The sequence below is a fragment of the Pagrus pagrus genome, assembly GCF_965226575.1.
Source record: "Pagrus pagrus genome assembly, chromosome: 6".
Classification (NCBI taxonomy): Eukaryota; Metazoa; Chordata; class Actinopteri; order Spariformes; family Sparidae; genus Pagrus; species Pagrus pagrus.
This window is the reverse complement of record NC_140190.1, coordinates 11880006-11904611: the sequence shown is the minus strand read 5'-3', so window position 1 is coordinate 11904611 and position 24606 is coordinate 11880006. Positions and strand designations below refer to the sequence as shown.

Genomic DNA, 24606 nt, shown 5'->3' with positions numbered 1-24606 from the left:
ATGGGTTTCACTGCTCTACACTGCGGCAGGATGTCTGGGATGTTAATGAAGGCCTAAAATTGCCACTGTATCTTTGAACTGAGAGGGAGAACGAGGAGAGTTTAAAAAATGCAAAAGGAGAGAAGGCAAGAACCTGAATTTAGTTTAAGAGGGATGCACAGGCTGTAAGGGACCACGGAGCTCGAAGGGAGGGTAAGAAAGCTAAAGAAATTTGCAATGCATGATATTCATCAGGCTGATACATTTTCTATTTATTATTATGTGCTCTGTTTATGGGCTATAATTTCCCCATAGCTGATAAGATGAAGCTAAATTGCTTTCATTTACTTAACAAGCGCAATCTGAGAAGGAGAGCCACACAGCCAAACATATCCTTGCTCGCTACATCTTAGCCTTTCTAACCCTCAGGTGTGCATAACCTACAGGTTAGCAATGTCTTTTTAAATTACAGAAATGTGACATTAGCACTTATCAGTGTCTGCCATGAGAAGCAGGCAATCATCAGTTATTGGCATTGGCTGAAAAACAATCCATATCAGGAATCCCTGAAAGCAACTGGCGTAGACAGCTGCATGTAATGACTTTGCACCTTGGAACTCAAATGTGAGTAATATTCTGCACGTTAACAAACCGTACTTTGAAACAACATTCTCACAGCTAAGAATTTTCTTCTTTCTGGCTTTCTTAGGTATTTCTGTATGTATCCCACACACACCTGCACACATGCGTACACACACATGAGGCAGAGTGGAACATGGAGACCTTGAAGGCATTTTAAACCGTGGCCGTCCTACTGTCCTACCTCAGTCTAACCTCCAGCAGCCCTGGCCATGTAGTGTCAGCAATGACATTGGGATTCTATTAGCAGGTTGTGCAAGGCGCTGGCCCCCTGCCCTGTGGTGAGACCTACCATTGATCTGTCATGGGAGATGGCTGCTCCCTGCTCCTCACTCCCATAGGGCTCAATTTGAACCTTTCCAAAAACCAGGACCGAACCCTCTGCTTGAAATCTACCTGGGGAGCGGAGAGAGAGCAGAGCAGCGAGCCCAAGGTCAGGCGTGACACCCTGTGTGCAGATAAAGACGACTGGGTATGGTCGACACCGACCATAATGGCCAGTGAAAAGTGAGGTTATTTGTTATCGATTCCCAATGAGGGAAATCACCGGGTCTATAAAGTGCTGTTTATGGCCGGACGAGGGCTGCGTGTGTGTGTGTGCGCCAGACGGTCGATGTGAGGCCGAGAGAATCCTCTGAAGGACAGAGAAAAGAAATGAAAGTCTTTCTCTCCCTGGTGCTCTCTCCTTCTATTTTGAATGAGTGCATAGTGATCTGTTTTCCCAGCCAGACTCATTTGTATTTTTACTGAATTACCCCGGATGCGCAACCTGAACCCACTTAAGCATGTCACTTAGTGTTTGTTGAAGTTAGCCGAGACAGGGCCCTCATCAGGTTTCAATGAGGGAGGCTGTGGCTAAGTGGCCACTTGTCATGTTTATTTATTTCATTTTTTTCCCCCCCCCCGATTCCCACATGATGTCTATGTTGGCTGTCCAAGTTGCTTAGAAAGAAGACCAGAGGGAGAGACAAAGGCTTATGATGGATACGTAAGCGCTCTATATCATCTATTGTCTGTTGTGTTTAATAAAGCGAGAGTCTTAAAATGCGCAGTATGTAATTTTTGCAGCTAATGATTTCTCAATCAAAACAATGAAAAGAAAAAGTTGCAATGAGATGACATCATGAAATCGTGTGGAATCGTAGCAGTTCGTGTTTTCAATGTTAAACAACCACCAGCACAAATGAAAATCTGAAATCTGATGTGATTCAGGCAGAAATGTTCACAGACGAAGTAATGTGTTATGGTTTTATTCACGTTTCGTCAAGCTTGCTGACTTCCTTCCTCACTCGCCGATGTATCATCAGGTGTTTCCCTGGAAGTTATGTCGGGAGGCAACTAGATGAAACGCAGCGTTAAAGTAAAATTATAGATTTCTCCGGGGTTGATCGGGATAATTTCAGTCATTTCTTGACATTTTATAGCAACGTTATATACAAATCGCCATGTTGTGCGATTAAAAAGTTACATAATGTTGCTTTAATGTGAAAATATTACATGTTACATCGTTAACTTCTCTAAATGGAGCTGGCTGTTATTTTTAGGTTGTTAGAATAGAGCACGTTCTCTTTGTGGCGAGGTTAAACACGCAAAAGTTGTCTTGTCTCGTTGCGGAGGTATTTGAATAATCTTGAATAAAACGTGTTTACATATAGTCATGGAGTCTTGTAATCCTTTTTGACTTACACAGTATGAAGCGGCGCTAAGGAACACAGGGGTATATGTGAATTAACAGTATGCAAGTACAAACAGAACAGAATATTGAAATTGCCCCCACGGGCGATTCTTGGCTGTGCTGTGGCAGCGAGACACTTCGTGGTGCTGCTCCATTTTATATGTATGAAAATCTCTCACGGATCCATGATATACATTATAGATGAGGGCTCCCGTTCTGCACTCCAGTCACTGGAGCAGAATTTTCCATGATACGCACCCCCACCACCACCACCTCCGCCACCCCCAGCCCACACTGCCGCCCACTCCTCTCCTCTCTTTCTCTCATCCCTCTCTCCATTCATTTCTCCTTCCATATGCCCTCCCATTGGAGCGTTGTTTCATCCCTCACCAGCTCCCTTTCATCCCTCTCCAGCCCTTTGGTCTCTTATCATTTCATCCTTCCATAAGTCAGACCTTACATCGTTACTTCCACCCATCCGCCCTGCCTTCCTTCACTTATCCCAACCCTCCCCCATACCACGGAGCCGGCGAGCGAGTGAGGAACATGTGACCAGTGAGGTGGGAGCATGCTGGGCCTCCCCCTGCAGTGCCACCATACGTTGATTTGTCTCCTCCGGTTCCATATTGATTTTGCTTTAAACAAGGGGAGAATACAAGAAGAATGAGGTGCCGGAGGTGACATGAAATAAAAAAAAAAAGAGGTGAGGGGGAAAGAGAGTGAAGGGGGAGGAAAGAGAAAAGAGGGAAAGTGTTTCTGCGTATCAAATCTATGAGTTAGGTCTTGGGTGGGTTCAGGGTATTATCGGGCGGTTACTGTACAGATATTGAACTCAAAAAGAAGTGGAGAGATGAAGAGAGAGCGCGAGAGCCTTTATTTAAAAATCTCTTTTTCATTCTCACCCTTTACTTTGTGCTTGCTAAATGGGTTCTGGGGTTGGCTATGTGGCAAATGCATCTCATTCGACGTCACGGTACAGTTCCTGCCTTAAAATGATTCTCTGCTTAGTTCAATTTAAGTTGTGTGCAGAATAATCGATCCCCCCATTAATTCTACTTAGCCGAGCTTCACAGTACAAGCCTGGGCTTGACTGGTCCACCAAGGCCAGCGCTGCTGAATGGCTGACCTTTACACGGCTCGGACTGCCATTGATTTTCAGCAGGACTTATTTCATGAACTGGGGTTTGGGACAGGGCACCCAGATGAAGATGAACTATGAGGCAAAATCAGTTTCTTTGGCCCTTTTCATTTTCTCTGCGCTTGTCTCTCTTCTTCCTCTCTTTCTCCTCTGTCCTCTTTACTTTGGAATCGGCGCTGTACATCGTATTGGCTGAGCTCGACGGGTGGCATAGTCTGAGAGCAAATAAGTGTCCCCTGTGCGACCCCCACCCCCTTGAGCTAAGAGCCCCCCCATGTCCTGTCAGTGAAGTGGTGGTGTGCTTTATGTTCATGCTTTAGTATCCGTATATTTCCATCTGGTGGAGTGTATGTAGGTTACATTGTTAAGTGCTTTAGGATGGCTCTCTCTGTGACATGGCCCCTTGGTATTTGCAGTTAGGAAATAATGCAAAGCAGAGTGTGTGAACAAGCCATTAGAGCTCCCCGGACTGCCCTCAGAGCCAAAGAAGTGTAGAAAACAAATCCTGACCTCCATGAAACGACAGACACAACATCTACCTCACGACTGCTGGGGTGAGGAGGAGGGAAAGGAAAGAGAGAACGCATCTCAAATCCCAAATGTAATTTCAGTAGGATTTTAAGGTCCAATATTGCACAATGTTAAACCTTTAAGTCCTAATTGTTAGAAGAATGTGCTCAGATGAGCATCATTAAAATGAATAAATTAATAAATAATACAAGCTAAGACAAGGAGGGGTGGACGTGTAGGAGGCTTCTGAGTGTGATTTAGCTCGAGTTCATACAGAGTGCACAGAGTGTCTCCCTTTCTTCCTCCCTCTCTCTGTCTCTCTCTTCTTTGCCTGCATTAGCTGTATATCAGTGACTTTTGACTGTAAAAAACATATTTAAATTTTATACCCGCTCATGAATACATGCATGCATACAAATGTCCCTGGATGGTGGGAGGCGTGCGGAGCCAGTGAGGTGATGGGCTGTCAAGGATGCTGCTGTAGAAATAGAGGAGGATAAGCTATGAGGGTAGTGGTTTGGATGAGGGAGCTGGACAGGTGTGGAGCATTTCGATTGCACCTCAAGGCAGGGTAGCGTTGAGCCACCTGATGATTTTAGATCATGATCAATGTTGGGGGCGTCTACGATCCACTTTCAGATTGCGATCTTCAATGTCCTCTTACTTCTGCATCCAAACTTCAAATGACCAAATCGCCAGCAGATCTGCGCAATGTACTGGATGGATGACCTCCCGTTGCTCTTCCTTGGGTGAAGTACTGTTAAAATGCAACATGAGTTATAGCTAGCAATGAGAAACTCGCGCCAAAAAAGAAACATCTTAGCAATTGTTTTTATGGTGTAATTGGAGTATGGATATACTGTCTTCTACAGGGCTTCTCCAAACTTAGAATAAAGAATTGCTATTTATATTATGGTTTGTGTTTAAAAAGATGGTGATATTATCTTTTTGCCAGATCACCCGCCTCTAAGTTAGGACATGATAACTGCACGATGTGGCCTGTCCCTCACTAGTGGTCTTCTTAGTCCCGCTTGGTTTTTAGGAAACCATAACCTAATCTGGCCCCAAGTCGAATCGGTCCAAACTATTCTCTGCCTTGTGCCAATATGTCTAATATCCCTGTGGATCCAGTTGGACATGATCATACATATGTGATCACATGGTACGTCATAATCCTAATCGGCAGAAAATATTTGAGGAAATCATTGGTGGTGTTTATGTCCTCGCTCTCTTAGGCCCTGCTCAGGTTGACCTCATTTTGGATTGGGTCTGATTACCTTCTGATTTGTTTGGGTCGGGTCTGTGTTCAGATCTTTTCAGAAAAAAAATTAAATTCTTGACGGTTATGCTGCTCTTGTCCTGTAAGACACAAACCCCTCCCCTACTGTCCCAAACCATATATTGCTCTGCAGTGTAAGTGCATCCTGGAGGATCTTACTCTTAAACATCCCCCCTTTCTGAAAGCCACATACAGTACAAGGCAGGTCTTTCATTCCCTCTGCACTTAAAACTTAGCGACATTTAGACGTGAACACACTCAAACACACATACAAAAGGTAGCCCCAAACAACGTCCACTCACCCACTCAAAACCCTACCAATGAAATAAGCCACCCAAGGCCATGGGAGGTAGTGTGGAGTGGGAGTTGGCAGGGACACGTCCAATGTGTTTTCCGCTCCAGTGCTTCTTGTTCTCACTTCGTCAGAGTGTGTTTGCTGCAGATTGGGAGAAATGGCGAGAGGTCAGGCAGCTGTACTGCTTGTCTGGCCCTCAGGTTCTGCGTGGTTCAAGGTTGAACCACACACAGTGAGAGGAGGTTTTTTTGTGCGATTTTTAGCAAAACAATTTCACCGTGTTGCAGCAGTGTGGAGGAGCAGACGAGACACAGGGCTGAAAGACGGGCCAGTACCTTTTGTTTGATACCGAATGCGCTTATAGACAAGCAGGGATTTTCTCTAAGTGTCAGGATGAAACATAAGCAGGCATTACAGCCAAGGGCTGGAGTGGTGGGAGAGTGATGGAAGCAGCAGAAGTGGCAGGTGACAGAATACTGTGTGCTCGTGTGTGTTTGTGTATCTATGTGTGTGTTATTGAGTGTGTGTGTGTGTGTGTGTGTGTGTGTGTGTATGAGACGTCGGGTATTGATATGCTGGGAATGAAGCTCGGAGCAGATGGACAGAGCAGGCTGGCCCTGTGTCGATCCTGTGAGCTCTGGCTCCTTCTCGCAATCCCCCTTTGATGGACACACACACACACACACACACACACACACACCCACACGTACCAGGCAGCAGTGCAGAGTCCAGATTTCACCAACTTGATAATGGTCCTGTAGGATAACAAATTGTCGATCATCCTATCATTAATAACCAGTATGTCATACTGATCTGTAGTCATAGCAGATGTGGCTGGTTAATGAGACCGAATGGAGAAGTCCTCCAGTGGCGTATCTGAGCACACAGCAGGATTTGGGGAAGAGGGAGTGTAGACTGAAAGCATATGTACGGTAAAAGGGAGAGAAACACCCATTACCATTTTTTGAAATAATGCAGTTGCTTGAGGGAAGTATTGTTTCACTATCTGACATAGGTTTTTTTTTTGTCTTCCTGTCTCCGTTTTTGTCTGCCTCTCTCTTTCTGGCAGCCCTCAGACTTCTCTCCAATTCAAAGCCAGCATGCTTGGCTGCGTCCCTATCTCCCTCCCTCCTTCCATCTATCTCTATCCTTCCTCTGGCTTCTTCTCCTCCTGGTTCTCTCCCCTCCTCGGAGGGGCGGCATAGGGAGTGGAGGGGTAAAAAAGTGCAAGTGCTGGTGAATTGCTAATAGGCAATCATAGTGCTCAGGACAAGGATGCCTACTGGAGGTCTGGGGACCATTAAAGAAACGTCAACTCGGCATAGGTATGCCAAGAATTATGAGTCAGTGGGCAGGCAACACTTTCCTGGCTCCGATTGGTCAGGGCAGCAGGCCGTAATCTGTCACAATCCTGGAGTTGCTGTGACAGCAGCAGGAGCATTCTGGGCTCAACACAGAGGGTAAAGGAAACATGCAGCTAAGGGTGTGTGTGTGTGTGTGTGTCTCCATCTATAAGCCTGTATGAGTGTGGTTGAGTGCATGTGGGGCTGTGCAATAAGCAGAAAATGTACAGACACTGACATTATGTATCTCTCATGAGTTAATTTAAGACACGTCGGTGTGTATTGATTCTGTTAGCATGTTTTAACGTACCTAATCCTGAGTACAAACAGCTGATCACTGTGCTTGCTTTAATCTAAAATGGCGAAGTCAAGTCCACATTGTTCCACCTGGCAGTTTTGAGTTGTTTTGTTAACCATGTGTTCCCAGTTGAACCCAGTTGAAACTGCAGGACCGGGGCGCGGGTGCACTTCAGGAAGAGCTGGTGCAGGAAGACAAAGATGCAATGTCATTCGTGTTGTCACACATTGGCTTCAGCAGGTACGACGAAGAACAAAAACAAAGCTAAATCTAAGTTCTGTCGGAAAATAGTTGAGGCTTTTAGAGGAAACATGACCAAATTATGTCAACACCTAAAGCGCAGTATGTCATTCGGTATGACAGGGCTGTTCAGTTACAAATTCAATCGGGCCAGATTTTAATACCAGGAAATGTGGATGGGCCAAACATTTTTGGCAACCATTTAAACCTCTTAAATATTTGCAGTAGAAAATAGCAGTGGCTATTCTTACGCTTAGTTTGCACAGAAAGTTTTGATGTTTCTCAATATGGAGGTATGGGACTTTTATGTATATCACAGCTTTAAGCATATGTGAGACGTGATCTCACATCAGATTTACTCTGAGGTTATGTGGCCCACAGGCTGCCAACTGAATAGGCCAGCAACATGATGTTGAAGATGAAAATTAGGTAACGACGGAAAACCATATACTTAGTCAGGGCACGTTTCATCCAGTACACATACATTTGGTAAAATACCCAAATATGTCCATAACAGAAAACATATGCATTTTGGTCTGATATATATTTAAATTAAAAAAAATAAATTGGGGAGACTTTTTTCAGCCTTTATTTGATGGGACAGCTCAAGGTTGTGACAGGAAATGGGGAAGAGAGACGGGACGATGTGCAGAAAAGGGCCATGAGTCAGAATTGAACCCAGGTCGATGCTAAGGACTCAACTTTTCTGTAGATAGTTGAACAAGTTGAACCAGTAGTTCTTATTTTCATAATCTCAAGATTGTATATTGTCTCTGTGTTTTAGCAGACAAAACCTTACATGGTTCTGAACTACAGAATTGAACTTAGAGTTATAATTCATGACTTTCTGTGTTTCGTTCTGTTCCATAGTTTGATTTACGCTCACTGAGGTAACTGTTGAACTTAAATCGTAATATGGATTTCAGGTCATATCCAGCCCCAAGTGCACATGCGACGGTCAGCTTGCATACGATACATGCCGCTGTACATCATTATCGTGGTTGTAACTCATTGACGGTCAGGCAGGACATAATCTTCAAAGCAAATATCAAGGCAGCAGCCAGATAGGGAACATGGCGTCAGTGCATAAGGGCACCTTTAAGCATTAAAGCCTCACACAAGTCGAGATCTGTAATTCTGTCACGGAACATATCCTCTGCCATTTCGCTACTTCCTGCTCACTCCGGACCCTCGCTGTGGCGCGCCGCGATTGGCGTGATGTTGCCCTTCTGAAGCCACTGGGTTGGGTCTGTCGTCGTGATGTTATCTTTCTGTGGACAGTTCCTCAAAATGAACTGAAGAGCGTAAACCACATCAAACAGCGAGCAGAATAAGAAAGAGAGAGAGAGAGTGTGTGTCTGTGTGTGTGGGAGAGATGTGAGCCCACCAAAAGCTTAAGCCTCCAGTGTGCTGTGCAGATAAGATTCATTAGATAGGTCGGTAAATGCAAGAGAGAGGCAAAGCGAGGCAGACACAGTGAGAGAGAGAGAGATTGAGCTTGCTGCTGCTCCAGCATTTGTTGACACAGATTTACAATGAGTCTCCCACTGCTTCACGCATTACAGTAACACGCCATGTCAATAGCTCTCTGGGCTTGAAAAGCAGCCGTGCCAAAGATGTCTGGGAGTGATGCCCTTCCCCTGATAACCAAAGTGTGGCTCATAAGTCAGGAAGTGGAGGAGAAGGAGGGGCAGGAGAGGGTTTTTTTTTGTCTTTTTGTTTCTCTTTTCTCTTATTAATAAATACCCACCCACTCTCATCTCCCAGTCTCTACATCCTCTCAAGCATCTTTTGATTAGTTTTCCCTTTTCTGTCACTTTTCTATGATCCTATTCCTCCTGCCTTCCCCGTCTCTCTCAGTCTCTTACCCATCTCTCTCCCTCTGTTTCTCTTTATCTCTTGGACGCCCCGCTACAGGCTCAGTAGGACAGGATTTAGGCATTAGCTCAATCCCCCTATCTACTCCCCCTCATGATTGCACACTGTTTCTGTCACCCACATACCCTAGTCCACTGCACAAGTCTTGTAGGACTCAGAGTCTCTTTCACAAGTGCCGGTGGAGAGCTTATACTCCACAAGACAGGAAGACATAATCAAGTCGATGGACAAGCATGGCGTGAGAGCGAGCAGCAGTGTCTGCGTAAAGGGTCGGGACAGTGGTAATCTAGCTCAGAGGTGGAGGGTGAGGTTTTTATGTGGTATTTTGAGTTAATCAGACTCTATACAGAAGTAATAAAGAGTATGATGAGAACTAACATCAGCTCTTGCCACGCAGCTCTGTCTGCTGAGTCATGGGGCGCCACAAATGAGCTGGTTTTGATGTGTGACATTCACCTTCATGAAATCTTGATGAGAGCTGAGTTCTGCTGTCTGTGTAATGAGGTCTGTAGCAGTCAGACAGCTGGCCAACCACTTCAGCTAGCAAAGCTATGATAATAGAGAGGGTTGGAAAGCCTTTTGGAAAGCATTCGGTAGATGAACTTCAGGCTGTTTCTGGGAGGCCGTTAGTGTTTTGGGGGAAGAGATAAACACGAACTTGGAAGGCATCAGACAACAGAAGGTCTAATGGTCTTAATCAGAGATGTGGTAGTGGTGCTAGTGATAATGGTACTACAGATTGCACATGTTTGTGAGTTAGCTGTGGCCTCATGGCTAATTTGTGTATTACAAGACACATTCAGCGTAACAGATGGATATCGACAGTTTTGTTCCAAATGCAGCGATTCAGCCTGTGAAACTAAAAAAAAAAGAGGAACACTTACTGATACAAAATAACCACAAGGAAAATTGAACTTTTCTGAAAGACAGCGCTCATTTTTTATCTTTGAATGACAAAATCACTCCTACAGAATCTGAGTTAATGTTTTTTCCTGTTCTAAATGGATGACGCATTATGGAGTACACCTTCATAAGTACAAATGTGATATAGACTAGCTGAGGTCTGCAGGTGTCTGTCAGTCCATGTCAGCGCCTCAAGCTCTAAATCCTGTTGGTTCTGATAGGAATCCCAAAGCTTATAGTGGCTGCCATCTCCCCAGCACTGACTGATGCTTCTTATCAGGACCACCACACTGCTGCCGCCAGCACATTTTCACATATGGGTAAATTATAACTCACTTTCGCAAACAGTTTCCCACATGCATTCAAGCACACATATGAACATGCTTACACAGATTCAGAACATCCACACAGGGCAGGTCATACTTCAGTCAGATGTACGCTCGCAGATACCCACTCACTCACACTTATAAATACATCATGCGTGTATCAGCATGTGTGTTCAACGTCTTGATTTCAGAAAAATCCACATGTGAATACACAACTCCATATGAGATGTGTAGGAGGTGCAAATATGTAGTATTGAATAAATGCATTTCTTGCAACTTATCCGTGGTAAGTGGGGATAAAGCTTTGGTTTGAGTTTGTGTTGAAATTACATGTTGATTAATTTATAAGTCAATCGATAAAGAATGAATTAATCTTTCATCTTTTTTCAAGCACAAAGGCCAAACATTCAATTTTCCCGTTTCTTAAATATGACGATTTTCTGCTTTTCTCAAGTTCACGTTATTGTAAAAATAAATATCGTTGGGTTATAAACTATCAATTAAAAAAAGATACAACTTGCAGTCTATAGACCAAATGACAGATAAATAAATAACAAAACAGTGTTGAACAAAAGATCTCTCTGCAAAGACACAGTACACATTATGGCACAATCTGGTATCGCACCTTGGTGTTGCCCTTAAACATCATAATTGATGTTGCTCCAGGACCATATTTGCAACTGACCAATCATGTTTGTTATGTTTGTAAAAAGTACTTTAATGTAATGCGATATGTTCCAACCAGGATGCAGAGTCTATACTAAACTTATAAAGCCACACCTGCTCGCTTGGAATGCAGACTTTGTTGCTTCCTCTTAATTAGAAATGATGGTCCTGGAGCAACATTAATTATGATGCTCTAGCAACAACACCAACACAGTAATATCAGATAGACCATACATTATATGTGTGAAGATGAGTGGGAGAAACTTTTTTTTTTTTGATTAGCTGAGTGAAGTCGTTCACTGCAACACGGCACAAAAAAGCCACCAGATTTTTATGTGGAAGCGGTGAGATGCCTTATATATCCAGTTAATTTGCAATATTATGAAATAGTTAATTATCAAGCTTCAGTAAGCCTTTTCAATTTGATCTTTATTTGTAATTTGTGAAATTTGTACTGTTAACGAACAATTATTGTGATTGCAGTGAGGCATGCCGTAACTATTAATCATTAAACCATAGCTCTCTCTCTACTTTACTCTCTCCGACTTGCTCTTACTGTATACAGTACAGATTTATTAGCTGGAGCTGGGGGCCCCCGGACAGCCACCACTCAGCACTCCCTCCGATCAATAATTGGAAATATTAATTATATCAGCAGAGACGGCCCAGTCAGAAGGGGACTGTTTATGCTCCTGTTACTGTGCAGTGCAGCAACATGAGCTTTGATGGCCCACTAATACGTATTAATGATCCCAGGACAAACATTACTCTATATTAAACCTGAGTGAAAGCCAGAAGACATCACACATATTGTATGGCTATTAGAGTTATTTTATTGCAGGCTCTGTAAGTAAGTGCTTTTGCATAACTGTTGTAAAAAGACTTTTACTGCTGAGATATGAGCTTCTGCAAAACCAGGACAAGATTTACTGCAATTCTATTTCTATGTACTGCTTTAGCCTGTAATGGAGTTTCTTCTTTTTGGATAATATGAAAGTTAAAGACTAGCAAAGTTTGGAAGTTGGAATCGCACCAGGTCTTTGAAACCCATTCCAAAGCAGTATTATTGTCTTGCTACTGGCCCTCTGTGGGGTTTCAGCAGTGTGGAGTCTGGGACTCTGTACTGCTCAATCCCGCTAAACTCTACTAGTCATGAACTCATTACTGTCGCAGATAGACTCTAAATCCTCCACACTACTAACAGGCCAAGTCCTTACTACAGTTCCTTCACTTGCCCGGTGTAATTTGAAATCAGACAGTGGAATGTCTTTTGTGGCCTCAGCCCAGGGCCTTTGGTCCTTTCTCTGGCTAATAATAGCTTCGGTAGAAAGATGTTTGCTCCTAAATCAGGCCAAACTTTGCCAGGATACTGAGGTCAGAGAGAGTGTACTGTAGATCTGTGAATTGTTCATATTGTAGTCTAAGACTGGCAACATTTAATGCGCATCACCGTAGGTCAAAGAATAACAGAACATCAGTCTTAAAGTTTGGCACCAGACAATGTGTGTATATACCAGGCCTTTTGCACAGTACATTATGTGCTGTAGGCCTGGGGGTTTCTATCCCACCCTCCATATAAAACAGCAGTGCTAAGAGCTTGATTTCAACTGACTGGAGGCTCAACTGGGCAAATGAGACGGCTAAATATAAACATATGGAACTGTAGATTTGTCAAAGCCCTTAGAGCAGCACAGTTTGTGGAGTGAAAAAGAGAGAAATACGTCGGCTTGTACACGGAAAACAAAAACTATACTTTCTACTAGAGGAGGAGGATTGACAATAGTAGCTCATTTGAAGGTTGTGAAGCCGCCGAGTTGTTGTGAGTCATCAGATAAGCTTATCTATTCACTTGAATTTGTAGGAATGTTACTAATGTTTCCGAAAGGTGCCTCCTACATCTTTTTCTCCTGTCACTTTAACATAGTATCTACAGTATTTTACAGCTTCACGCCAACACATAAACGCACAATAAGCCAACACAGACTTGCCAGATGAGTGTTTTGACTGCATGGCCACGCATTATTCACTGTGCTTGATTTTTATGTTCCCTTTTTAATTCCCTTTTTCTTCCAAATGTCTGCAACTGTTTCATTCAAAAAACACATTGAACAACATACACACATAACGATATATCCACTGGAAATGATGTTATATTGTTATATTATTATGTTTTCCTCATGGGTTGTCAAATTCAAATAAAACGGAACAAATTCAGAAAGGACAAATATTTGCCAGAGACAAATTATTTGTGCTTCACTGAACATCACATTTGAAATTGAAAACATCCTTAGCATTTAAATTTTGAAAAATGCATTTTTCATTATCCAGGAATGTCATGCCTGGTTTGGTAAACCTTGTTTGATAAATCAAGGCCCTTGAGTCACATACACGTTCTCAGGTAGACAAACATGGCAATGCAAACAGACTATCAGGGCAGCCACAGTAAAGTATCTCTCTCAGTGCATTGCAAATGAAGGAGAAATAAAATACCATAAAACGTGGTATGTGTGGTGTGAATAAAATGAAAAGAATTTAATTTGACAAGAAATGTTGAAATATGTAGGCTTTGATAAGCATTCAAAGATTTAAAATTAAAATAGACTAAATTTTAGCCAATAATTCATTCATTAAATTCTTTGCTTTCTTTTTTTTTTAGCACACTGAAAAAATAAAGGATGCCATGGAACAGGAAAATAAATCACTAATTTAAGTGGAAAACTACTAAGGAGGCATATTGTGTGCATTTTCAGGTTTATCATTTTATTTTTGGTTACTATAGAATAGGTTTACATGTTGTAGCGCTCATAAAACACATCAGTTTTCTCATACTGTCCAGTGCTGAATCACTGTATCCCCCTTCGGTCTGCAACGCTTTGTTTTAGCTCCTGTCTCTTTAAGGCCCCCCCTCCTGAATACACTGTTTGCTCTGGTTGGTCCGCTCACACACGCCTGAGCCAACATCGCTCACTGGCAGCTCTGTCATATTTGCAGCTTCCATTTAGCTTAATTTCTGCCATGCATATTGGCATATATTATGCAAATGTGTGACGTGGTGATGTAGTGTGATGTCACTAAGTCACAGAATTAAAGCGGAGAGTACTGACGAGGCGTTTCAGGAGCAGTGTTTTATGTGGGAGAGAGGAGCTTTTTGTTAGTGTTTTATATAACCTATATAAAACACTGAAGGAAAGGAAAAAAATTAAAAAGCAGTTCAAAGATACATTTATTGAATGCAATATAAATTGAGATATTACATCTCGGTGAGCACAGAACTTGTTGCCGTGTATCTGTTCAAGTTTAAAACACATTTTCATCATTTGGCCATTTGGTCAATTTATAATTGATGTCCCCCCAAAAAAGCAAGCAGTACATTTTCAGCAGGGGTGTTTTTAAGGAGGCAGTTGGTTGATTTTTAGATGCCGTTTTTCGTACAGTGCTGCTGTTTTTTCAATGTTTGAACGTGAAAGGCAGGAAGGTGGAGTCGTCGCAGGAGAAACGTCAGTCAGAGGCGAAGCAATCTTATCTAAGAGTTGCAGGCAGCTTTCTCTCTATCTCTTGTTGTCTTTCCACAATCTTTCCCCCTCTCTTTTTCCCGGTTCTCTTTGTTACTCCTCCTCTCTCACACCCGACCACTTCTCACCTCAGTGAACGGAGGAGTGAAAAACCTTACAATTAAAACACATGTTGTTTGTACAGGAAGCAGAGATGACTGTTTCACTTTGTCCATTGTGGGTGTGTTGAGAAGCTACGAGCTCCAGCCTGTAAACAAGAGAGTGAAAACGTGCCTCACAGTATATGGAGTTAATGGTCTTCTTGGCAACGGCAGCACTTAATACATTTTACTTAAAGCAACCATGTCTGTGCATATGTGAGCATGCATACGGTACCAGTGTTCTCTGGACGTGCTCTTAATTTCTCTGCTGGAATTACACCGTTTTCTTCATATGTGTTCAAAGGGAATGGAACAAACTATGAGCCAATCAGTAGTGACTGTTCAGGACCATAATGCATTGCTGTCGGGCAAATAAATAGACCATTAAGCTGGCATGTTGGAGGCTGAACAGTAACTAGCTTTAGAGAGAGCTGCCTCCCACACACAGGCACCCTGCAGAGACGGCTGAGATCATAGCGTGGTAGAGGAGCCACAGCCGCGGATTTGGCCTCCTCCATCTCGCATTTGAACCAAAATCAACTGGCAGGATGGAAGCATCTTTTGTCCGTTTGACATGTCAAAGGCAAATTCAAAGATTTCCTGTGTTGTTGTGAAGGAGCAGAGGGTTGTAAAGTTATCTGTGAATTTGTCTCGCGGATGTTTTTTCCCCCCATTCGGAGGTGTTTCTGTCTCAGAGGTTGCTTTGAAACATGCGTGTGATAGTGTCGCGGTTGATTCTGTAATCTATCCGTACACGCTGTGGAGCAGCGCGCCCTGTGGCTTGGCATTAGCATACTGTAGGGTTACTTTGCTCATGTTGTACAAGGAAAAGAAAGCACTTGTAGACGGGGAGGGAGAAGGATGGGGAGCGAGCCAAGAAACAAGAAGCTAAAAACCTCAACCTTCACAAGCATAACATCCTCCCTGTTTTCCTACAAAGACTTATCCGCTGCTAGTTATTATTTACGATGGGTAAATTTATGGAATAATTTCAGTGAGGGAAGGTTACTCAGTTCCTCAAGGTGAAAATGGATACGTTTAGCACTTAATGAATCGGGCCTGGGCCTCTCCCCCATATATCAGCATGTTATTAAGACATTTTAAAATCCCATTATGGTGTTTCTCCTTGAACATGTCATGCTTTTATAGGACTGCCCTGTCTTTAAATCTGACCTTTTCAGCCTCGCTCTGGAATCGAACACAGGAAAAAAAAGATGCATGACAGGGCGATGGAACAAAATATACATATGTAGGTATAAAAATATCAGCGCTGGATGGTTTTCAGCGATCTTGACCGGGATGCCCAGTAATGGCAAATAGTTTCTGGCAATAAAACGACACTTAAATAGCAGCTACAAATGGTTTACTGTAAGTGACTGAGTGTGGTTAGAGGTTGTTTTCATGTTCCAGTAATCCTGTTATAAATTTGTGCCACTTTTGGCCCCAATTTTATTCAAATGTGTGCATTTGTATTGTCAAATGTCTTTGTTTTGGACTGAATCATGGAAAAGAGGGGCGTTGGCATCAGATCTGTGCACATAAATTATCTTGTAAGCTTTATGCGCTGCGACAGTAAATAAATACATATGAGTGTGCGTGTATGTGTGTGTGTGTGTGTGTGGGTGGGTGTATAAACAATATATGTGCTGATATGTGACTGGGAGGTATATATTCAATAAAAAAAATAAACGCAGCAGCCGAAGCAAACATTGTAAATCCAAGCTACATCTTTCAAACTTTTCCTCCAAACAAATCGCGTGCTAAGTCTGGAGAAATTGTTCAACTCGAACAACAATAATGAAAAAAGAGGGAGGTAAAATTGGGGAAGGAGGAGAGCGTGACACAAAGACTGTGATGACAGAGGCATCTAATCCAGGCAATGCCATTCTTATCAGGGTCCAGTGGATTAGAGTGAGCCTCCTAACCAGAGAATCCTTCCCAGCCAGACACTCTCCACAGCCCAAGGGCCTGGATCAATAGGCCTGCATTGATCTCTCTCCTCCTGTGGCTGGATTCACTTTTATTAGGACTGCCTCGGCCTCTATCACTCAGGCACACATATAATGCAGCCCTCGCAACCTCTCCATGCACCTGCCATGAAACACCACAAATGCGAACGGACACGCAGGCGCACACACACACACACACACACACACACACACACACACCCTATTTTATGCGTGAAAGAGACTTTTGTTTACACTGAATAACTGGCAGCAGAAACACTATAGTGTCAGGTCAACTTAGTTGCATGATGGTGTTTTGGTTCCCTCTCCAGCTGAGGCACTTTGATCAGCATCGCGGAGCGGCCATTAGTATGTGAGAGGGGGGACCTTGGCAACTCTGGTTTGTGGCCTCTTGTTGTTTGCGACGACAGCCTCCGAGTCGCCAGCTCCTAACCTCTCTGTTTGCTCTTTCTTCTCCCCTCTCCAGATGACTCGCCCCATCCAGGTGAAACCGGCCGACAGCGAGAGCCGTGGAGGTAGTTGTCTTCTTTTCTTCATCATTTATTCATGTCCCCTTTTCATCTGCCTTATCTAGGCTAATTCTCTTCATTTCTTTCTCTCTGATCTCATCCATTTCACTGCTCTCAATGCAATATTTCTTCAGCCAACACTCTTTTTTTATCTCATCCCAATTCCTTTTGTTCTCGTGTTGCTGCGCTCACATGCACAATGTTAGCAGTCTGATCATCGCAATACAATGTTTACCGAATAGCTTGAACCAAATGGTTTCTGAATGTATATTTAAACGCGTAAGTTGACGTCAGACGCAGGGGACTGCTGTCATGTTGCCTGTCTCTCAGCATGACACATTTCGGTAGACACGTCTGTAATCTCACTTCATACATACTGTAGCTTTTGTGTTTGCGTCTCATCGTATGTGCGTCCTTTACGGTTATTGATTAAAGAGTCTGTGTGAAAGTTTGTAGGGCTGTGATGAGCTTCCCCGCTGCAAATTCTGTTCCCTATGCCAAGTACATTATCATCACACTGTGAATTATATAGTGATTAGGCTCAATACAACGCAAAGTGGGCCACATGTTAAAGCCCACACTGCTCGGTCTGTGTGCATTTGAAACACAAGAGTAAACGGTATAGAGGGAGGGGAAAATGGAGTGGGAGCACATACAGCTTGCCAAACAATCAATAAATTTGCAGGGTTCTTGCCAAGATCCTCATTACTTGGCCTTAATTCTGTCGTCTTTGATCTCTCCCGTTTTTTGGAGGCTTTCATTTACTCACTGCCTATCTGCATATATGTTAATGGGATGAGGAGGCATCCTTCAAGTCAGTGGCAGAGATAATGAACCTTGCTGTTATTTTTTGGGCGAGCATCTCGTGTGTCACCCCGGAACAAAGCCAAGTGCCTTTTTGTTGTTTAAAAGAAGGAACGCTGTTTTCAGTCTCCCTCATCAGGAGAGAGAGAGAGAGAGAGGGGGAGAGAGAGGGAGAGAGATTTGGAAGTGAAAAGCAGGCACGGAGAGAAAATGCAAGCACGATGCCAACTGCATACAGCTGCCGTGCTGCACTACTGAGGCTTTACCTAAAAACCTCTGCCTGTTTTGGGTGAATTAGGAGAGCTGGCCACTTTGGCTGCCAGTCAGATGCGCACAATCTTCAAAGGACAGCATAACCTCTTGAGATGGATGGAAGAAAGGCCAATAAAGATCATCATAATTTCCTCATGTTCTTTCTTTCTTTCTTTCTTTCTTTCTTTCTTTCTTTCTTTCTTTCTTTCTTTCTTTCTTTCCCCTCCGTCCTCCCATCCATTCATTCACACCTTTAGAGGAGTGGTGAGACAAGCAAAAGGGTCTTGTGCTGTCAAGATTGATGACACCTATAGCTCCATTGATTTTGCCATTGTGGTGCTGTGTGTCCACATTAACAATGACACTCAGCTGTCTCTTTACTTGGTTGTGAGTGGCCGGTTTTAGAGCTCCCAGGGCGCTTTGGTCAGTATGGGGGCCTCTTACTGGCCAGCCACGGGGGCCTCACTGAGGAACAAATGAGTGCTGGAACAGACCTGAGAGTTGCACATCATCTTAAATGAACAGGTCAGAGTGGCGCCGCAGGGGCAATCAAATACCAGCGTGACTTTAACGGGTTAGGAGGCAGAAGTGAAAGGGGGCGACAGGGAATGTGTGGAGGGAAATTCATCTGAATTACATTTTTTAAATCTTGTATCCTCATCCTGCTTCTAATTTACTGGCTCCAATCTTTTCTGTGATTATCATTGGCAAAGATAATTTTGGCTGTCTCCAAATCTGGTGCTTTCTTTAGCTGCTCTTGCGACTGTTAGCTGATGCACTGTGCTGCTGATGCTCCTCCGTGGCCTACTTTTACAAGTCTTAGCTTCTTTTTTGCTGTGAAAGACTGAGGAGGATTTCATTCTGCTGTCTGTAATTTCAGGATCATGTAATTATTGCTCTCCTGATCAAAACTGCCAAGATACATTTTTTTTGTTATTTTGATCCTTATTTGCCTGCCAGAATCCAGATCAATATCTTCAGGGCTGTAACTCAGCATGGTGTACAGGAGCTGGAAGAACGAATGCAAAAAAATATTAATTAGCCTCTCAGTGCAGTGGAGAGAGGGACACCAGGGACGGACCCAGTCTGGCCTGCTCTCTCAGGGGCCGCACTGCTAGTCTGATAGGGGCCATTTATTCCTCAGTGCACATAGTCACACTACAACACACAGTCATACTAATTAGTCCCTTAATCTCATTATGAGGACAACTGTTCAGATCACCTTCGCTAGGCTGGCCGTCCGTTAGGGAAAGACCTGTTACTGTGGTTTGGTACCTGCTGGACCTGCTCTCCTCCAGGAGCGACTCTCTGCTGTCATTAAGACCAGACAGGCCCCGACCAGATCAGTGGTCTATTCCAGTAAAGACTGAAACTGCCTGCTTAAAGTCAGCAAACAGAAGGACGGTAGAACAGATTCCTCAAACTAATTCCACTAAATATTTGATGACACGTGAGCAGTTTCCTGAGATGTTCACAGCGTTCACCTTATCTGAACAAACTGGTAAAAAAAAAAAAAACTACAGTACACCCGGCCACTAGGCAGATTCACTAAGTCCATACAAGTAAGCCACCTTGCCTATAGAAAGGAAAAGGAAATGAAACGGTAGAGTAAATCCATCCAAACACTCCGTCAGCCCCTGCTGCCGCCTAACAAAGACACACTGTGAAATGAATATTAATGGACAATCACCTACCTAATCTAGCAGAACAGCAGCCGTTACACATTGAGCCACCGGCGCCGTGAATGTCTCCGTCACTGATGACGCAGGGATGTTTCTGTTCGGGGGAGAGGTTTAAAGAGGCTCGGCGAGGAGGAGGCAGCAGGGACCTGTCTCTCTCGTTTTCTCCTCGCAGGTCTCTGATATAGAATAGATTGATTTTCCATCACACATGGCACTGATGACTGGCACTGACTGCTGCTGATATTTCATTTTTGAAGGGCTGCTCAGTGCCTCCTTAGAGGGCTCGGCGTCCTTACACAGGATAAATCAGCTTTAACCACTTTGATTTCATCCTAAACCCCTTACAAGCGGCACCCCCCCCTCCTTCAGCATCCCACCATTACTATTCGACCTCTTCTTGTTTCCTTTTTCGCAGGCTGTCATTTCATTTGATTTTCTTTTGCATCATCTCCTGTTCAAAGATCAGCCGTGTTTCTGTTTTAAGTCGTGCTTTTTCTGTTGCTCTGCGGCTCCTCGCATTGCCCAGCTTAACCCATTGTTAAGTTTGGAGCTCAGAGAGTGTCCAGAAAGCAGAGAGAGGAGCAGGCTCGCTGTCAGCTGGGGCTCTGTTGGTGTTGCAGCAGGCCCGCCTGGCACAGCTAGAGCTGCAGCCCACTGAGGAGGCCTGGATTAGAAACAGGCTCTGGCATTATCAAGGCAGGCCTGCCGCCCACGCACACACCCACACAGAGAGGACAAACAGGCAAACGCATACATACCCATACGGCTCTGACACACGCACACACACACTCTCAGTCTCTCTCTCATGCTAACACACACACAAACGCAGTGGGAAGTTGGATGTACATGATAATAGGAACACGTGTGCACACAGAGGGACGTGTCCAGCACAGGTTACATATTTACACACACACACACATACACACGTACGCACAATGTACACATATGCTGAATGGAATGGGTCAATTTTCTTTTCATGAGCTGTGTTTCGTGTTGCAGCGGCGTTGCATTGTGTTTGTGTGTTTACTCCAACTGAAGGACAATGAAAAAGGTTTGCTCCAGTTCACTGAGATGTGACGGAACAAAGAGAGAGAGGGAGAGAGACAGAGCAAGAGGCAATAAGTTAAATGGAGAGTGAGGAGAACAACAACCAAAAAAAAAAAGAAAGAAAGATTGGGAATCTGGATTGAGAGAGGGGGTTTACATGCTCTGTTGCTGTTCTGCGCTCAGTTTTTGATGATGAATTTATCTGGCGTGAAAGACAACAGAGCGGTCCATGTATTAAACATCAGTGGCGTTCTCCTTTTCCTTACTAGAGAGACGAGCTCCACGTGTCAGAGCGGTTCAGTAATGAACCAAGCAGGAAGGCCTCTAAGCTCCACTGATCCCCTTTAGAAACGAGAGGAGGAATGAAGGAGAGAGGGGTAGTTAGAGGGAGAGGAATGAGGGGTGAAAAGATGGATAGCGAGAACAGAGGGGGTGAAAGAAGGTAGGAAGAAGAAATTTGTACTGAGACTGAATGTGTGTGTGTGTGTGTGAGAGAGAGTGCAAAATAAACAGAGAAAAGTGTGGATAAACCAGTGGAGAGGGAGGGGCGGCAGGGGCAAAGCAAAAGGCTGAACAGTATATCTTCTCTCTTTGGAGAGAAGAAAACTATAGATTACTGGTGCACAATGTGCTTGGCTGGGCATAAATGGAGAGATGTTGAAATAGTAGGGAGCATGTTCTGAGGTTGTGGGGATCAGGGTGAGCTAATCCAATGGTAAGGCCAGCAGCAGGTCATACATTCAGAGCTCGCACTCCTTGTCCAAATCCCCTCTGGTGCTCTTACACAAACAATACTGATGCACAGCCCAGAGTTCAGTCAGCTAACTCCACCGTGCTGGCCTGGGATGTTCAGGTCACTCTGCCCGTAAGCTCTTAAATTTACCCTCACATCAGCACAGGCTGGGAGGGGTGGGGTGAATTTGGGTTTACAGAAGACAGACAAGGGGCGGTGAAGCAGGAGATCAACAAACAAACAGAGAGAGGGAGAGAGATGATGAAATAGTTTCTATAGGGACGCCGTTGCTCATGAGGGTCAGATTGTGCTGAGGCTGTCGGAGTTATGCAGAGTCAGTGGAAGAAGTAGATCACAACAATTGGCTAATACACCAGGTATGTGCAGATCAATTAGCCTTATCTAACAAACTACTAATGATAATACTGATGCAAAAGTTGCTGATATGGCAACAACAAGGGGAAGCAGAGTGATGATGTAATGAATTTACTAAGTTGAAGGATGCAGGATTTCTGCAAACACAGTGTCTCTAACTCCTTTTTTCCAACAAAATGCACTATTACTGCATCTTCTGTGGTACACTCAGTCAGCACATACACAGATGGAAGCAGCAGCTACTTTCAGTGTGTAGACAAAATAACAGAAACGCTTTCTAATATTGCATGTATTGCAGCATTACAAACTCAGAAATTACAAGACTGGGGATGGGAATCGAGAAACGGTTCCATTTGAGACATCAGAATCACACGCCTCTGAGTTAGTGAATTCCTTTGATCAATGCCGGCGTGCTTCTCTGACAGTTGTGCATTGCAAAACAATTACATGAAACCTCTATGCTGCTGGAAACTTGCAACAAGTAGTCATGTCGGAGAGGAGGAAACGGTCCTGAGCGTAGCTCTATTTCCAGAAGAAAGATGACAAGAGTGCTGGTTGTAATGTCTGTAATAGGATAATTTCAAGTAAGGGTGGAAACACCAGCAATAGACCATATTCAAACACCAGTTTCTGCCTACGTCATGCTCATGATGAGATACAGTCATATTGCTGTGTTTGCATGGGGAATATGACAAATTGTTGAACTGAAAAGACAATGAATAGTGAAAATCTGACAGGACATTGGTTTGTATTTCAAGGTAAAACAACATATTTGATAGCCTATTAGCTTTGTCAGACCTGAGACCCAATTTTATAGCGTTACACAACACCATGAAAAAAGCGTAAATTAATTCTAAACTATCAACACACATCTTGAACACATTTATTTAAGCGTGGAAGTAATATCAAATGGTAATGTTGGCTGAAAAGTGGTTAAATGCTAATGTTAGCTAATAGGTTATCAAGTATGTTGTTTTTACCTTGAAATGTGGCATCTTCTCAGTTGCTGAGACAATTTGTCAGATCCCCCACTGTAAGTTTATACGACTAGCAACCTTGAACACAGCAGTCTAACATTATGCCAACATTTGAGCTTCCCACCCCGAGCATGACATTAGAGGAAAATAGCCGCCTTGTGAATACGGTTTATAGGCTGAAACATCATTCTATGCGAAATGGGCTTAAATTTCATGAACGCCGTGTATTTGACATTCTACACACAACTGCCAACTGAGCAGCACGTCTGTTACCGAGGGAAAAATATTGTGTGTTTAAAAAAATATTAGCGCCACACAGGCAGGCTTGCCAAATGTACAAATATTCTCTTCTATCATTCATTTTAGATGATGACAGACAGACTACTGCTTCAGGTTTCAGAGAGAAACAATAAATAAGTTGTGTTATTGCTGGAAACCTGTGTACGCCTCCTTTTTCCCCCACAGCATTGATCAGGTATCAGCAGCAGACTTAACAAAAGCGTGGTATCAATAAAATCTTACCAATTCCGCTCCCCATGCAAGACGGACAAAGACATTGTAAGCTTCACAAAGCTCGTATTTATTGCAGGGCTGTTGTATTTGATTGCATGAGATTGTAACAGTGTTGCTGTTATCGCATCTACCCCCCTGCGCCCGCCTTTAAATATGCATACATAGAAAAATTCAGCTAAACACACATCCATCCTCGCTCCCCCTTTTTTAAAAAACACACACATTCCCTCCACTCCATCCCTCGTTCGTTCGCGATGGTCTCGTAGCGTGGGCGGATCAGCAAAGGTTACTGTTGAACACAGAAAGGAAAGGTCAGAAATCATGTTTAGTTTTCCCGGGGCCGGGAGGTAATTCCAGCCAGCAGATTGTGTTCAGACGAGCAGGCAGGCAGGGCAGGCCAGCGGTGGAGATGCTCATGCAGAAGGAAGCGAGGCGGGGATGGGGACAAGGTTATCCAGTCAGCCACTGCCTCTCAGCCCCTCCGCTGTCACCCTTAATAACACCCTCTCCCTTATCACCGCAACAATCACCTTGAGAAACAAACTTGTCTTCTTTCAGAGAGGGATGGAGATGGGGAAGAGACGGCCCCCGTATGCATCTGGTCTGCCATTCTCATTACAGCACTTCAACCTCTTTGGGGACAGACGGACTGCAGATCAATTTAGTGCTCAATTCTCTACACTTTATAATTCATTCTCTCTCTCTCTCTCTCTCTCTCTCTCTCTCTCTCTCTCTCGCTCTCTCCTTCTTTGTCCCCCTCTGGTACTCCTGCCTCTTTCTCCGAGCCCTTTGAACACACCAAAACATGTGGATGCTGTACAGTAGCTGTCCACAGTGCTGTGACAACAAGTTTTGTGTCGAGCAAATGTTGTGCTTTGATCATGTTCGTCATTCATTGAGCCATAACACACAAAAAAAAGCTTCTA

At 43.8% G+C, this 24606-nt stretch overlaps 1 protein-coding gene across 14 annotated transcripts in view; it reads left to right on the top strand.

Moving 5' to 3' along the window:
* Positions 1-24606, top strand: part of celf5a (cugbp, Elav-like family member 5a) — a 192124-nt gene that overhangs the window by 86369 nt on the left and 81149 nt on the right. For all 14 annotated transcript variants that reach the window (XM_084354973.1, XM_084354975.1, XM_084354977.1 and 11 more), the window contains exon 3: positions 17255-17303. In XM_084354973.1, coding sequence (XP_084211099.1) covers positions 17255-17303 — 49 coding nt within the window. The remainder of the gene's footprint in view (positions 1-17254; positions 17304-24606) is intronic.